This window comes from Notamacropus eugenii, chromosome 6, assembly GCF_028372415.1.
Source record: "Notamacropus eugenii isolate mMacEug1 chromosome 6, mMacEug1.pri_v2, whole genome shotgun sequence".
Taxonomy (NCBI): Eukaryota; Metazoa; Chordata; class Mammalia; order Diprotodontia; family Macropodidae; genus Notamacropus; species Notamacropus eugenii.
In genome coordinates, this window is record NC_092877.1 from 291,760,141 (window position 1) to 291,776,110 (window position 15,970).

The following is a 15,970-nucleotide window of genomic DNA, read 5'->3' on the forward strand; positions in this document are numbered from 1 at the left end:
CTTCAATTAAAAGATGAGCATGGAAGAGGGAAGACAAAAATATATTGGAAAATATGGTTCTAGTGAAATAAGCAAGACAAATCAAACACCGGTATACTATATAAAAGTACTATTTGTACATCTCGTGAACATTTTCTGTAAGAAGATAGCCAGGAGGGGCAAGAAATGACAAGTACTACATAAAATCAGAAAAATGAAACTGATACTTTAGGAAGTGCTAGGATGTGATCAGATATTAATGTGGGAATTGTTTCCCAAATATTTTATGCACATATGCCACTCCACTGACTGGCTAAAAGACAAAACCAATAACAAAGAAAATATAAGAATGGGAAGGTATGGAACATACTTGAGGTTAAAACCATTCTAACTTATGTAAATAAGCTAACACCCCAAAAATGAGACACCAACAAAGATCACCGCCATTTTCTAAAGAAATTCAATAACAATGACTTCTCTCTGTTAATTATTTCCTATTCATCTTGTACAGAGCTTGCTTTGTATATATTTGTTTGCACATTGTCCCACCCATTAGATTGCCTGATAGTCCCTGCTCCTTGGGGTAGGGACTATCACATCTCTGTTTTGTATTCTCAGTGCTTAGCACAGTATCTGATACACAGCAGGTGCTTAATAAAGATTTATGGAAAGAATGAATTGAAACTAAACAGAAAAATATCACCCTGCCTTTATATAAGCAAACCTGATATGCTTCATCCAAGGGAGGCATGTAGGTCTCTAGAATGTGTGTGTTCATCCTTCATTGCCGAAGAATGACATGACTTGCGCTTGACTTCGTTTTTTTTTTCAGTTCAACACAAATTTATTAAAGGCCTCCTGTGATCCTTCCAGTTAACTATTAGCAGTCTTTCCCTCCTTCAATTTTCTCTTTTTTTTAAAATTTTTATTTTTCATTTTTAACACAGTTTATAACAGATAAAACAATTCAAACTTTTGGTCAGGTAATACTTCTTTTTAAAGCATTTACAATATGGACCACAAAAGAATTTTTTTTTAAACATTAAGCAACTGAGACACAAATAATATTTATGTTGCTAACTTCACAAGTTCTTGACCTAATTGTCTCCACAGTATTACTAAGAATTAAAGAACCCTAACTTATTGTTGTTGGTCTAAAGTCCTATGCCTAATACCTTAATTTTAGACTTAACCTCGGATGTTCCCCTACCAATAATCTATAATTGAAGAGATCTTGTATTAAGCTTACAAACCTTTTGACTAAAGGAAATTGCTACCAAGAGTAGGGACAACGGCAGGATTAGATCATCCATTTGCATTCAGTCAGGCTTAAAGTCTGCCAGGTTTCAGTGGGGAAATTGAGTCAGGAGAATTCTACCTCAGCCCAGGCTGAACACCCGTTCTCCCACCTTTCCCACATGATCACGTTTTGCAGTTCATATCAGCATCCCACCAGTTTACTGGCATCATGGATTGGAGGCTCAGATCGCCTTTCTTGCTACCCATACCTGGAGTTAGACTCAGAAGAACATCACTTAATAGTCCCATAGCATCTAAAAATGGCAAGTTCCAATAACCAGGTTTCAAATATGATTATACTTTCACTTTGGCTAAGGAATATCTTTTGAGGCAAGTCTTAAGTGGTTTACATGCCTTTCTATACATGTTCTACTTCCTGATTAAATAGCAATCATACAATCAAATTTGCCATTAAAACCTTAATTTTCCCATCAATGCCGAATTTTACCCAAGGTTACCATCCTCTTGGAAATTTAGACTGAAATTCTTTCCCCCAAACTAAAGATGTCATTGATTTATTCTCAGTAATTAACTCAGTCAATTGTTTTAATACTAATTGCTTTTACCTCACTTTGTAACATGTCCAATTTTTCTCCCCATCACTCCCCTCCCCCTGCTTCCTAATACCTTGCATTCTGATTACTCCTTCCCTCAATGTACCCTCCCTTCTATCACACTCCACCCTTCCCTTATCCCCATCTTCTCTCTTTTCTTGTAGGGCAAGATAAATTTCTACACTCTATTCCCTGTAGTTGTTATTTCCTGATTATATGCAATAAAAATTCTCAACATTCGTTTCTAATACTTTGAATTCCAACTTCTCTCCCTTCCTCCCTCCCTCCCCAGCCCCACTAAGAAGAGAAGCAATTCAATATAGACTAAATATGTGTTGTTTTGCAAAAGACTTCCATAATGATCATGTTGTGTAATACTAATTATATTGAACTCTGTCCTATTCTATCCCCCCTTATTTTTTTCCCCACAATTGACTTTGTCCCTGTTCGTAAGTGTTTATTTCTAGTGATTCCCTTCTCCCATTTGCCCTCCCTTCTAACATTCCCCTCACCTCACTTGTCACCTCCTCTCCTACTTTCCTGTGGTGTGATATAAATTTTCATATCAAGTTTAGTGAGCATGTTATTCCCTCCTTCAGCCACATGTGGAGAGAGCAGCTTCATTTTTCCCCTCTCCCCTTCTCCCTTTTCTCCTCCATTGAATAAGATTTTTCTTTTCTCTTTTATGAGTTATAGCCTGCCTCGTTCCATTTCTTCCTTTCTCTTCCCGGTATTTTCCTCCTTCACCCCTTAATTTTTATTTTATTTTATTTTTTTTGTGCAGACATCATCTCTTCTGATATAACACACTCTGTACTCTCTATCTATATATGTATATATGTGTATGTGTGTATGTACAATTTCTTCATCTACCCAAATACTGAGAAAAGATTCAAGAGTTAAAGATATTTTCTTTCCATGTAGTAATGTAAATAGTTCAGCTTTAGAGATTCTTTTATGATTTTTCTTTCCTGTTTACCTTTTCATAATTCTCTTGATTCTTGTCTTGGGAAGTCAAATTTTTCTATATAGATCTGGTCTTTCCCTCAATATGAATGCTTGAAAGTCATCTATATCATCAAATGACCATTTATTCCCTTGAAGTATTATACTCAGATTTGCTGGGTAGGTGATTTTTGGTTTCAATCCCAGTTCCTTTGATCTCTGAAATATCCCATTCCAAGCTCTTCGATCCCTTAATGTTGAAGCTACCAGATCCTGTGTTATCCTGAATGTATTTCCACAGTACTCAAATTGTTTCTTTCTAGTTGCTTGCAGTATTTTCTCCTTGATCTGGGAACTCTGAAATTTGGCCACAATATTCCTAGGAGTTTCTCTGTTCAGGTCTCCTTCAGGAGGTGATCAGTGACTTCTTTCAATATTTATTTTGCCCTCTGATTCTAGAAAATCAGGGTAGTTTTCCTTGACAATTTCTTGGAAGATAAGTCTAGGCTCTTTTTTTGATCATAGCTTTCAGGTAGTACCATAAATTTTAAATTATTTCTCGTGGATCTATTTTCCAGGTTAGTTGTTTTTCCAATGAGATGTTTCACATTATCTTCTATTTTTTCAAATTTTTGGTTTTGTTTACTAACTGCTTGGTTTAACTCAAAGTCATTCATTTCCTGAACTCAATTCTCCCTTTCAACGAATTATTTTCTTCAGTGAGCTTTTGAACCTTCTCCTCCATTTGGCTAATTCTGCTTTTTAAAACCTCCTTCTCCTCACTGGCTTTTTGGACCTCTTTTTCCAATTGAGTTAGCCTCTTTTTAAAGCTGTTATTTTCCTCAGCATTTTTTTGGTTCTCCTTTAGTAAGCTGCTAACTTGTTTTTAAGGTCTTCTATTGCCTGAGTCCAGTTAGTTTGTCCCTTTGGAGGCCCTGGAGGCAGATGACTTGACTTCCTCTGAAAGTATGCCTTGCTCTTCCTCATGAGAAAGGATGGGGGAAGACACCTGTTCCCCAAGAAAGTAACCTTCTATGGTCTTATTTTTATTCCCTTTTTTGGGCATTTTCCCAGTCAGTTCCTTGACTTCTGAGTTTCTTCTCCACAACCACCTTGCCTCCAGTTCCGCCAAGCCAGCACTGGGGGCTGAGATTCAGATAAGCTGCTCCAAAGCCTCAGGGGTTTTAGGTGGGGGCAGGGCTGCTATTCAGTGTGAGATTAAGGTCAGCTGCTCAGGAAGGGGCAGGGCCACTACACAGGGTTCAGTTTTCTCATGGGATTTATGATGAGACCTTCTACAATGGATGTGGGCTACTGCCTCCTTTGGGAGCCACACTGGCTGCTGCCTTTACTGTTGCCTCCTGAGGAGGCCTGAATTATGGGGACACCCTGCTCTCTTCTTGGCCAGCTGAAAAGACCCTCTCACTGACCTTTGGCATCTGTGGGTTGAGGGATCTGTGCTGCTGCTGGAGATTCTGTCCCTGAAGCCTGCTAGGATCTGCTCCTTTCGATGCCTCATGGCCAAGGCAGGGCTGGGCTCTGCTCTGTGTCTGGTGCACGACAGACCTTTCCCATTAGTCTTTTAGGTCTCTCTGGGATAGAAATCTCCTTCACTCTGCTGTTCTGTGGCTTCTGCTGCTCTAGAATTTGTTGAGAGTTCTTCTTTACAGGTATTTTATGGTAAGAGCTAGCATATGTGCGTCTTTCTACTCTGCCATCATGGCTTCTCCCCCTTCCAATTTTCTTAGAACACTTTGATCTATACATTTTTTAATTTAAGTTTTTAACATTCATTTCCACAAAATTTTGAGTTCCAAATTTTCTCCCCATCTCTCCCCTCCCCCCACCCCAAAACTCCGAGCATTCTAATTACCCCTATCACCAATCAGCCCTCCCTTCTAACATCTCTCCCTTCACATATCCACATTTTCTCTTTTATCCTGTAGGGCAAAATAAGTTTCTATATCCCATTACCTGTATTTCTTTCCCAATTGTATGCAAGAACAATACTCAACAGTTGTTCCTAAAACTCTGAGTTCCAACTTCTCTTCCTTCCTCCCTTCCCTATTGGGAAGGCAAGCAATTCAATATAGGCCATATATGTGTAGTTTTGCAAATGACTTCCATAATAGTCATGTTGTGTAAGACTAACTATATTTCCCTCCATCTCATTCTGTCCCCCATTTCTTCTATTCTCTCTTTTGATCTTGTCCCTCCCCAAGAGTGCTGACTTCGAATTGTTCCCTCCTTCCATTGTCCTCCCTTCCATCATCCCCCCAACCCTGCTTCTCCCCTTCTCCCCCACTTTTCTGTATTGTAAGATACATTTTCATGAGTGTGCATTTTATTCCTTCCTGGAGTTGAATGTGATGAGAGTAAGCTTCATATTTTCTCTCTCACTGCCCCGCTTTTTCCCTCCACATAAAAGTCTTTTACTTGCCTCTTTTATGAGAGATAATTTGCCCCATTCCATTTCTCCCTTTCTCCTCCCAATATATTGCTCTCTCACCTCTTCATTTCATTTTTTAGATATGATCCCATCCTATTCAACTCACTCTGTGCTCTCTGTCTCTCTATCTCTGTGTGTGTGTGCATGCACGTGTGTGTGTGTGTGTGTGTGTGTGTGTGTGTGTGTGTGTGTAATCCCACCAACTACCTAGATACTGAAAAAAAAAGTTTCAAGAGTTACAAATATTGTCTTTTTATGTAGGAATGTAAACAGTTCAACTGTAGGAAATCCCTTATGATTTCTCTTTCCTGTTTACATTTTCATGCTTCTCTTCATTCTTGTGTTTGAAAGTCAAATTTTCTTTCCAGCTCTGGTCTTTTCATCAAGAATGCTTGAAAGTCCTCTATTTCATTGAAAGACCAATTTTTCCCCTGAAGTATTATACTCAGTTTTGCTGGGTAGGTGATTCTTGGTTTTAGTCCTAGTTCCTTTGACTTCTGGAATATCCTATTCCATGCCCTTTGATCCCTTAATGTAGAAGCTGCTAGATCTTGTGTTATCCTGATCGTATTTCTACAATACTTGAATTGTTTCTTTCTAGCTGCTTGCAATATTTTCTCCTTGACCAGGGAACTCTGGAACTTGGCCACAATGTTCCTAGGAGTTTCTCTTTTTGGATCTCTTTCAGGCGGTGATCAGTGGATTCCTTGAATACTTATTTTGCCCTATGGTTCTACAATCTCAGGGCACTTTTCCTTGATAATTTCATGAAAGATGATGTCTAGGCTCTTTTTTTGATCATGGCCTCTGTGGCTGCTGCCTGAGGCTGGAGTTATGGGAAGGCCCTTCTTCCTTCTAGGTCAGCTGAAAAAGCCCTGTCCCTGACCTTTGGCGCCTGTGGGTTGAAGGATCTGCGAAACCTGCTACCACGACTGGGGATACTGCCCCGAGGCCTGCTTGCATCCTCCTCCCAGAGCCGTGCCTCGTGGCCAAGGCTGGGCTGGGCTCTGCTCTGAGACAGATGTTTCTGTCGACCTTTCATGTCACCCTGGGCTGGAAATCTCCTCCACTCTGTTGTTCTGTGGCTTCTGCTGCTCTAGAATTTGTTGAGAGTCTTTCTTTACAGGTATTTTATGGGCTGTGTGGGAAGAGCTAGTATATGTATGTCCTTCTACTCTGCCATCTTGGCTCTGGCCCCCCTTGACTTTGTTTTGAGTGAGGGAGGACTGTGCAGGTCATCAGCCTCACTTCTCCTCCAGAGTCATCTGAATCCAGTGGCCAGATATTCATCAGGATGACTGGAGATGACCCAGGATGAAGTAATTGGGGTTAAGTGACTTGCCCAAGGTCACATAGCTAGTGAATGTCAAGTGTCTGAGGTGAGATTTGAACTCAGATCCTCCTGACTTCTGCACTGGTGCTCTATCCACTGCACCACCTAGCTGCCCTTATGACACACAATTAAGATAGTGAAGTTACAAAAAGGGATACTAAAACAGAGGGAGAGAAAGGATTTCATACAAGGAAGGATTGCATACATTTCTAATTCAAATTAGAAAAATAAGCAAAAACAGGAAAGATGTTGACAAAGAAATTAACTGCAATCAGCAAGGATACAATCATACCCAAGTAGTACTGACTTACTACATCTTAAGAATACTAGAACTAGTACATACCCTTGGTAGTTTGAAAGAGATATTTTTAGTATTAAGAACAGATATTTTACACAGCAAGAACTATATTTATGAAATTTATTACTTACAAGATGTAGTATGGCAGAAAATTATTTTAAATTTTAGCCCATTTTAACCAAGGAAAAAAACCCCATCAAATCCATGGATGAACTTTCCAACATGAATTACTAAAAGAAGCTAAGAAGTATTAAAAAGTACTGTCTACTAAAAAGAACATTATACTTGGGAGTCAGAAGACCCAGATTCAACTGCTTACTCTGATAATTATCCTATCCCTTAACATCTCTCTACTTCTCAATTTCTCTACCCGTAAAACTGATGAAATAATGCTTCCACTAAATACTCTACGTGGTTGTTGTAAGTGAAGGACTCTGTAAACCTTAAAGTACTACAGAAATAAATAGTAGGCAACTACTATTACTATACTAAAATTCTCCTAGTGTCACAAGACAGTACACTGGACTTGATGGATCACTGATCTTATTAAGGAAGGCGGGAAGAGAGAGGTAGGTAGGAAAGAAGGGAAGGAAAGGAAGGAAGGAAGGAAGGAAGGAAGGGAGGGAGGGAGGGAGGGGGGGAGGGAGGGGGGGAGGAAGGAAGGAAGGAAGGAAGGGAGGGAAGAAAGGAAGGAAGGAAGGAAGGAAAGAAGGAAGGAAGGAAGGGAGGGAAGAAGGGAAGGAAGAAAAAGTTTATTAAGTGCCTACCATGTACTAGGCTAAGTGCTTTTTGTAAATATTACCTCATCTGATCCTCACAACAACCCTGGGAGGTAGGTGCTATAATTCTCATTTTACATCTGAGGAAACTGAGGCTGACTTGAGTGAAGTGACTTACCTAGGGTCACACAACCAGTAAATATCTGAGAAAAATTTAAACTCAGGTCTTCCTGTTACATGTTCTCTATTTATGTCTTGACATCCAAGGCAACTTCTTAATTATACTTAATCACAAAAACCTGAAATACCAATTCTTTACTTCCTGGTAGAGGTAATATTAATTTAACATTTGAAAAAAGCAAATTTTATTTATAATCATTGTCTTTTTCTATTTGACAAGTGGGATTTTTTCTCTTTTTGTTTTCAGGATAACATGTTATTAACTTTTTGGTTCATTAGCTTCATTGCTTGCACTGTGGAAGCAATCAGTTCAAGAACAAAATTTATAACAATTAACTGGGTCCAGAGAAGGAAAAGAAAATGGGAGTACTTTTTTAAAGCAAAAAATTGTGGCTTGGACAAATTTATTTTAAACATAAAAATACCACTTATATTTATAAATATATAAACTTTATAAATATAAAATGGCTACCAAAGAAAAGTACCAGAGTGTAGCACTGTCTTCCACATATAAAAGAAGATTCAGGAGCTTGGGTGAAGAAGAGGTTACTGTGGTGCATGTGTGTGTGAATGACATCTCTCTTTCACTCCTACTCCTGTTTACTCATCAATTCTCTAGAAAAGAGATGAGCAATGCCATCTTTATTTCATACACAGGTTTTACAAACTGGTGATATGATCTCTTACAATATATTTGTACAGTAAACTTTCAATTTCCTATGGATTCTGTGATAGTGTGATTTCACTTATATATGAAGACTACTATGTTAAGCAAAGCATTCATTTCTCTACATTTCAGCTATGTTTTGGAAAATGTTGATAATATAATTTTAACAGGTGTATCTTGTATCATATAAATGGATTTGAATTTATGACCAATGCTAAAACATCACAGACAAATTTGTCGGCTGCAATCCAAAACCCTGAATTAAGCATCATTATATTTAAAGCAATCTATTTTAATTTAATTTAATATAATTTAAATTAAATTTAAAGTAATATTCAAGGTCAAGGATCTTACTTGGAAATTTTCATAAAATAAAACATCAGGCACTTTCATTTTCTCATTGGTATTATGGACTGGTATGCTAATATTCCCAATCTTCAGAGATCCAGATTTTATTTCACCTAAAAATGATATACAAAGCAAAGAATGAATCATGTAGTACTGATAAAGTTATCAGATCAGTCAAATATAGTTTCTGGTCCAGACCTGTGACATGATTAAGCATGTGAGACAGTGGATGGAATCCAGAAGACCTGAGTTTGAATCCTGCTTCCGATATTTACTAATTAAGTGACTATGGGCAACTTAAACTCTTTCAGTCTGACCTTCCTCCTCCCTAAAATGGGGACAATACCAGCATCTCCTTCTCAGGGCTGTCAGAACCAAATGAGACCACAGAGGCAAAGTGCTTTGGAAACCTTAAAATGCCATATAAATGTTGGCTATCATTACTACTGTTGTTGTTAATTGTTATTATTTTTGTGGGTTTTGGAGGATGACAACAAAGATAACAAACCACTAGAACATCATATGCCACATAAAAAAGGGTCAGCGAGAGGGAGTAGCACTATATGCCATAAAGACCTTTCAGCTCTTTTGCCCCAGTGACTTAACTTTGCGTCATGTAGGCCAAGCCAACATGGGTCCAAAGGATACGAAGACCTTTCAGTACAGATGCAGAGGACAATACACATACTGGTGACTTTCTCTCTAGGAACTTACGAGACTCCTTAGTAGGTCATCTAAGTACATGACAACTGTTCTTGTATAAGTAAGAAGAAGGGAAAAGGAACACTAGAAAGGAAGGCAGCAGGAAAGGTTCACTCTGTATTGTCTTCTAGTCAGCCCTCTCTTCAGCATTAGATAATAAAGATGACCTTGTTAGGACCTTAGGACAAGAGAAGGAACTTCTTCATCAACCTGGGGATTCTGTATCAAGCCCTTTACTTCTCTTCCTGTCCTTCATGAAGCGTTCTCCACTTACTCTCCTCCTGTTTACTTACAGAGCGAACCCCTCCACTTAGCACTTAATTAGATGTTTTCTTGAATTGTTCTCTCATTGTTTCACCTCTGTTAGTTTTGCCTCTCCAATATGAATCAGAGCTTACCTGCTTCTTTCGTTTCCTATTCATTCCTTGTAGTACCTAGGTCCATATTTAGTAGGCCTCAATAAATAGTTACTAACTGACAGTTCTAGGAGCTATACTAGATTCTGTTGAGAGCCGCAACTAATAAATTCCCTTCAAAGGACATTCAATCCTTTGTGTATGCTCTTTCAGGGCTAACTAAATCACTTAATTTTTATTAAATGCCTATCAACCATTTTCTTTTTAAAGGACAATCGTAGAAAAATCAGTTCTCTTCTAGTAATTGTCAACAAATTTCCAAACATTGAAGAGGAAAGGAAACGTTAAATTTCATAAGTTAACTAGTCACAATTAAAATAATGAATCTTAACACCCTAGTTAATCACCACAATGACACAAGAAGATACAGCAAAGCACATTAGATCTCAGGAGCCATCTCTCTTTTTGATAGAACTTTTCTCTGTGCCCTTTTCCTTTACTCTTGCATTCTGCCAGAAAAAAATTGTTAAGCTAAGAAATGTGTTTCTTTACTGCCAACAGATCTCTGAAATGAGCCCACTATAAAAGTATGACTAGAAAGAACAGTGATGTAGAAGAATATATTTGCCATATGCTTGTAATGGTGACATAGGTTTAGTTGAACAGAAACTGATGTGAAATGTATTTAATACTCATTGAATAAATTGAGGCAATTCAATTCTTCAAATATACATGTATCTACACACACACACACACACACACACACACACACACACACACACAGAAACCTTAATCAGAGAGTTATCATCCCTGCACATTTTCACAAAAGAGGATCTTGAAAAAGAAAAAGAAAGTATTTGTTTTCTTAACTGCAACAACAACTAGTATTTATTTAGAACTTTAAGGTTTACAAAGCCCTTCACATGTTAATTCATTTGCTTTTCACAACAACCTTGTTCATTAGGTGCTATTATCCTCATTTTACAGATGAGGAAACAGGCTGAGAGACTTGTCCAAGGTCACACACCTAGTAAGGGTGTCAGGGAGTATTTGGACTCAGATCATCTGAACTCAGAGTCCAAAGTTCTATCTACTGTCCTGCCTTTTTTTTTTTTTTTAAATTTATTTAACTTTTAACATTCATTTTCACAAAATTTTGGGTTCCAAATTTTCTCCCCTTTTGTCCCCTCTCCCCACCCCAAAACACCGAGCATTCTGATTGCCCCTATCACGAATCTGCCCTCTCTTCTATCATCCCTCTCTTCCCTTGTCCCCATCTTCTCTTTTGTCCTGTAGGGCCAGATAACTTTCTATACCCCTTTACCTGTATTTCTTATTTCCTAGTAGCGAGAACAGTACTTGACAGTTGATCCTAAAACTTTTGAGTTCCAACTTCTCTTCATCTCTCCCTCCCCACCCATTCCTTTTGGAAGGCAAGCAATTCAATATAGGCCATATCTGTGCAGTTTTGCAAATGACTTCCATAATAGTTGTGTTGTATAAGACTAACTATATTTCCCTCCATCCTATCCTGCCCCCCATTGCTTCTATTCTCTCTTTTGATCTTGTCCCTCCCCAAGAGTGTTGACTTCTAATTGCTCCCTCCTCCCATTGTCCTCCCTTCCATCCTCCTCCCCACCCTGCTTATCCCCTTATCCCCCACTTTCCTGTATTGTAAAATAGGTTTTCATACCAAAATGAGTGTGTGTTTTATTCCTTCCTTTAGTGGAATGTGATGAGAGTAAACTTCACGTTTTTCTCTCACCTCCTTTCTTTTTCCCTCCACTAAAAAGTCTTTTGCTTGCCTCTTTTATGAGAGATAATTTGCCCCATTCCATTTCTCCCTTTCTTCTCCTGATATATTTCTCTCTCGCCGCTTAATTTCATTTTTTTAAGATATGATCCCATCCTATTCAATTCACTCTGTGCTCTCTCTCTGTGTGTGTGTGTGTGTGTGTGTGTGTGTGTATGTAATCCCACCCACTACCCAGATACTGAAAAGTTTCAAGAGTTACAAATATTTTCTTTCCATGTAGGAATGTAAACAGTTCAACTTTAGTAAGTCCCTTATGACTTCTCTTTGCTGTTTACCTTTTCATATTTCTCTTCATTCTTGTGTTTGAAAGTCAATTTTCTTTCAGCTCTGGTCTTTTCATCAAGAATGCTTAAAAGTCCCCAATTTCGTGGAAAGACAGTTTTGCTGGGTAAGTGATTCTTGGTTTTAGTCCTAGTTCCTTTGACTTCTGGAATATGATATTCCATGCCCTTCGATCCCTTAATGTAGAAGCTGCTAGATTTTGTGTTATCCTGATCGTATTTCCACAATACTTGAATTGTTTCTTTCTAGCTGCTTGCAATATTTTCTCCTTGACTAAGGAATTCTGGAATTTGGCCACGATGTTCCTAGGAGTTTCTCTTTTTGGATCTCTTTCAGGCGGTGATCAGTGGATTCCCTGAATACTTATTTTGCCCTCTGGTTCTAGAATATCAGGGCAGTTTTCCTTGATAATTTCATGAAAGATGATGTCTAGGCTCTTTTCTTGATCATGGCTTTCAGGTAGGTCCATAATTTTTAAATTGTCTCTCCTGGATCTATTTTCCAGGTCAGTTGTTTTTCCAATGAGATATTTCACGTTATCTTCCATTTTTTCATTCTTTTGCTTTTGTTTTGTGATTTCTTGGTTTCTCACAAAGTCATTAGCCTCCATCTGTTCCATTCTAATTGTGGAAGAACTATTTTCTTCAGTGAGCTTTTGAACCTCCTTTTCCATTTGGCTAATTCTGCTTTTGAAAGCATTCTTCTCCTCATTGGCTTCTTGAACCTCTTTTGCCAATTGAGTTAGCCTATTTTTCAAGGTGTTACTTTCTTCAGCATTTTTTTGGGTCTCCTTTAGCAAGGTGTTGACCTGCTTTTCATGCTTTTCTTGCATCTCTCTCATTTCTCTTCCCAGTTTTTCCTCCACCTCTCTAACTTGATTTTCAAAATCCTTTTTGAGCTCTTCCATGGCCTGAGCCCACTGAATATTTATTCTGGATGTTTGGGACACAGAAGCCTTGACTTCTGTGTCTTTCCCTGATGGTAAGCCTTGTTCTTCCTCATCTGAAAGGATGGGAGGAGATATCTGTTCACCAAGAAAAGTAACCTTCTATGGTCTTTTATTTTTTTTCCCTTTTCTGGGCATTTTCCCAGCCAGTGACTTGCCTTCTGAGTTTTCTTTCCACCCCCACCTCACCTCCAGATCCGCCCAGCCAGGGCTTGAGGTTTGAGATTCAAATGCTGCTTCCCAGCCTCGGGCTTTGGGCGGGGCTGCTATTCAGTGTGAGATTAAGTTCAGGTGCTCAGGTGGGGGCAGGGCCACCCGACAGGGCTCAGTTCCCTCAGGGGGTTTATGTGGAGACCTTCAGCAATGGATCCGAGCTCCTGCCTGCTTGGGGAGTCCCGGTCTCCTGCCGCCTCCGCTGCTGCCTCCCGAGGGGGCCTGAGTTATGGGGGCACCCCACTCCCCCTTGGCAAGCCGAGAAGACCCTCTCACCAACCTTTGGGGCCCGTGGGTGGGGGGACCTGCGCAGCCGCTGGAGATTCCTTCCCTGAAGCCTGCTCGGATCTGCTCCCCTCGGTGCGGCGCGGCCAAGGCAGGGCTCTGCTCTGCTCCGGGTCCGGGGTGCGACGGACCTTTGTTGTCTGTTTTCAGGTCCCTCTGGAACAGAAATCTTGTCCGCTCCGTTGTTCTGTGGCTTCTGCTGCTCCAGAATTTGTTGGGAGTTCTTCTTTACAGATATTTTATGGGCTGTGGGTTCAGAGCTAGAATATGTACATCTTTCTACTCCGCCATCTTGGCTCCTCCCCCTACTGTACTGCTTTCTTCCAAGGAAATGATCAAAGCTATTTAATTTTTTTTAAATTAAGGGTTATTTTTACTCTGTACTTAAAACTTTACAAAATGAACATTTCCATTTACATATTAAAATATATAAAAAGAGAAGTGTACATATAATTGAAGATGGTTACTATTGTATAGTCTGTTCATCTTAAAAATATATAATAAATTCAACATATAACTTTCAAAACTCTCATTTCTCTATGATTTTTTTTCTGGCTTTCTGTTCTTTTCTGTGAAATTTAAAAAAATCCACTTCAATAACCCTTTTTTTCTTCTTCCTTCCTTCCTTCCATCCTATCCACTTTTCTCTCACAACTTTCCTTCCACTAGAAAAAAAAAGTAAAATAAAGCCCTTACTCTAACTCAGTACAAAAGTCTATTTACAATTCTAGTCATCTGTCGTAGGGAGAGCTCGCATCATTAAAAAAAAACCAACAAAAACAAACTGAAAACACCTAAGGCAGCAGAAGAAAAAGCAAAACAAGTAAAGTTTTATCTACTGGCTGATCTTCTCCATCACTAAAGGAAGGCGAACACAAGGAAAAAGAAGTCTCAGTGTGGGCTCCACATTATTCCTCAAAAAGAATTCTTCCTTGTGAGGCCTTTTACCTACATGTATATACACAGCAACAGTAGATGGAGGTTTTTTCCCTAGCAACTGACTAAGGATACAATCTATGACATATATTATTTCACTGAGACACATGATGAGAAGCAACATGCATAGAGTGGAAAGAATCCAGGATTAGGAGTCAACAGATTAGAGCTTGAATGCCATCCAACACTCACCAAGTGGGATGATCCTGGAAAATTACTTAAACTTTCTCAGCCTCAGTTATATCATCTGTAAAATGGAATAATAATATCCCCCCAAATGGGGCTAAAAATGTGTAATACTTACTTGACAAAGTTGTGGTAAGAATAAAATAGGATAACGAATGCACAGTGCTCTAAAAATATTTAGGGGCTACACAAATACAAGCCATTATTATGACGTCCATCATGTCCCTCAGGTGATATTGAACTACCTATATCATTTCTTTTCAAGTTCATTTGAACAATGAGATACTTTCATTCATTCAATCACTTATCCATTCATTTATTCATTCAGCAAGCATTTACTATGCATTTACAGAAAATGTAATATTGCAGGGTATATAACAAGCAAAAATCAAGGTGCCAGCCTTGGAAGACCTTAAAAGTTTCATCATACAGAAAATACATATAGTTTCTGTGAGGAAAAGCAGCTTCTTTGAGGGATAAATATGAAAGAATTTTGCTTTTCAAAGTAAAGACTCTATTTAATAAACTCAGACTTTCCCTAGACTCCAAAGGGTCCAAATGCTACAGGCCGGTATACTTCCTATAGCAAAGCCATAAGAAGAATCTCTTATGGATCAAGCTCTCTGTGTTTGTCCTTCGTTTCCAAGAAGACCATGCCATCAAAGAAATGATGACATGACTTGCACTTGACTTTGAGTTGAGTAAGGGAGGGCTGTGCAGGTCACTAGCCTCACTTTCTCCTCCTGAGCCATCTGGGTCCAGGGACCTGATATTCATCAGATGACTGGAGATGGCCTAGGATGCAATGGAAGACCTTGGCCTTTTTAGGCTGGCCTTTTCATGTACTCATTTAGAGGGAGGTAACTCCCATATAGGGATGTAAATAGTTTGCCCATATTATATAACAAGTTTTCTTTTTTCCTCTTCCTGTTTATCTTTTTATGCCTCTCTTGAGTCCTGTATTTGAAAATGAAATTTTCTAATGAGCTCTGGTCTTTTCATAAGGAAGTTGTGGAAATCCTTTATTTAATTGAATATCTATCTCCCTGCCTGAAAGATTATGCTCAATTTTGCTGAGTAACTGATCCCTGCTTGTAGTCCAACTTCCTTTGGCTTATGCAATCTTATTCCAATCCCTCTGATCTTTTAATGTAGAATCTGCAAGGTCCTGTGTCATCCTAACTAGAGTCTCTTGGATCAAGCAGACAATGTAACAAAGCACTGGTAAAAAATACTCTTAATTTTTAAATTTGATTTATGTTCTGTTATATGATCATAAAACAAAATGGACCTTGTCAAAAGAGAAAAATAGTAAGAAAACCAGACTTTGATAAGCATGGGGGGAAAATACTGCAGCATAAAGGGAAAAACTGAATGAAATAAGAGCAAAAATTCTTAAAAATTCTTATCCATGAGCTAGACCTATAAAAGGAAAAATATCTCAAAAGGGATAAGAGACTTTCAAAACCAAAATTCT

General features: G+C 38.7%; 1 protein-coding gene across 2 annotated transcripts in view; it reads right to left on the bottom strand.

Annotated features, from left to right (window-relative positions):
- VWA8 (von Willebrand factor A domain containing 8) overlaps positions 1 to 15,970 on the bottom strand; it is a 442,786-nt gene that overhangs the window by 241,375 nt on the left and 185,441 nt on the right. For both annotated transcript variants that reach the window (XM_072617119.1, XM_072617120.1), the window contains one exon: positions 8,778 to 8,884. In XM_072617119.1, coding sequence (XP_072473220.1) covers positions 8,778 to 8,884 — 107 coding nt within the window. The remainder of the gene's footprint in view (positions 1 to 8,777; positions 8,885 to 15,970) is intronic.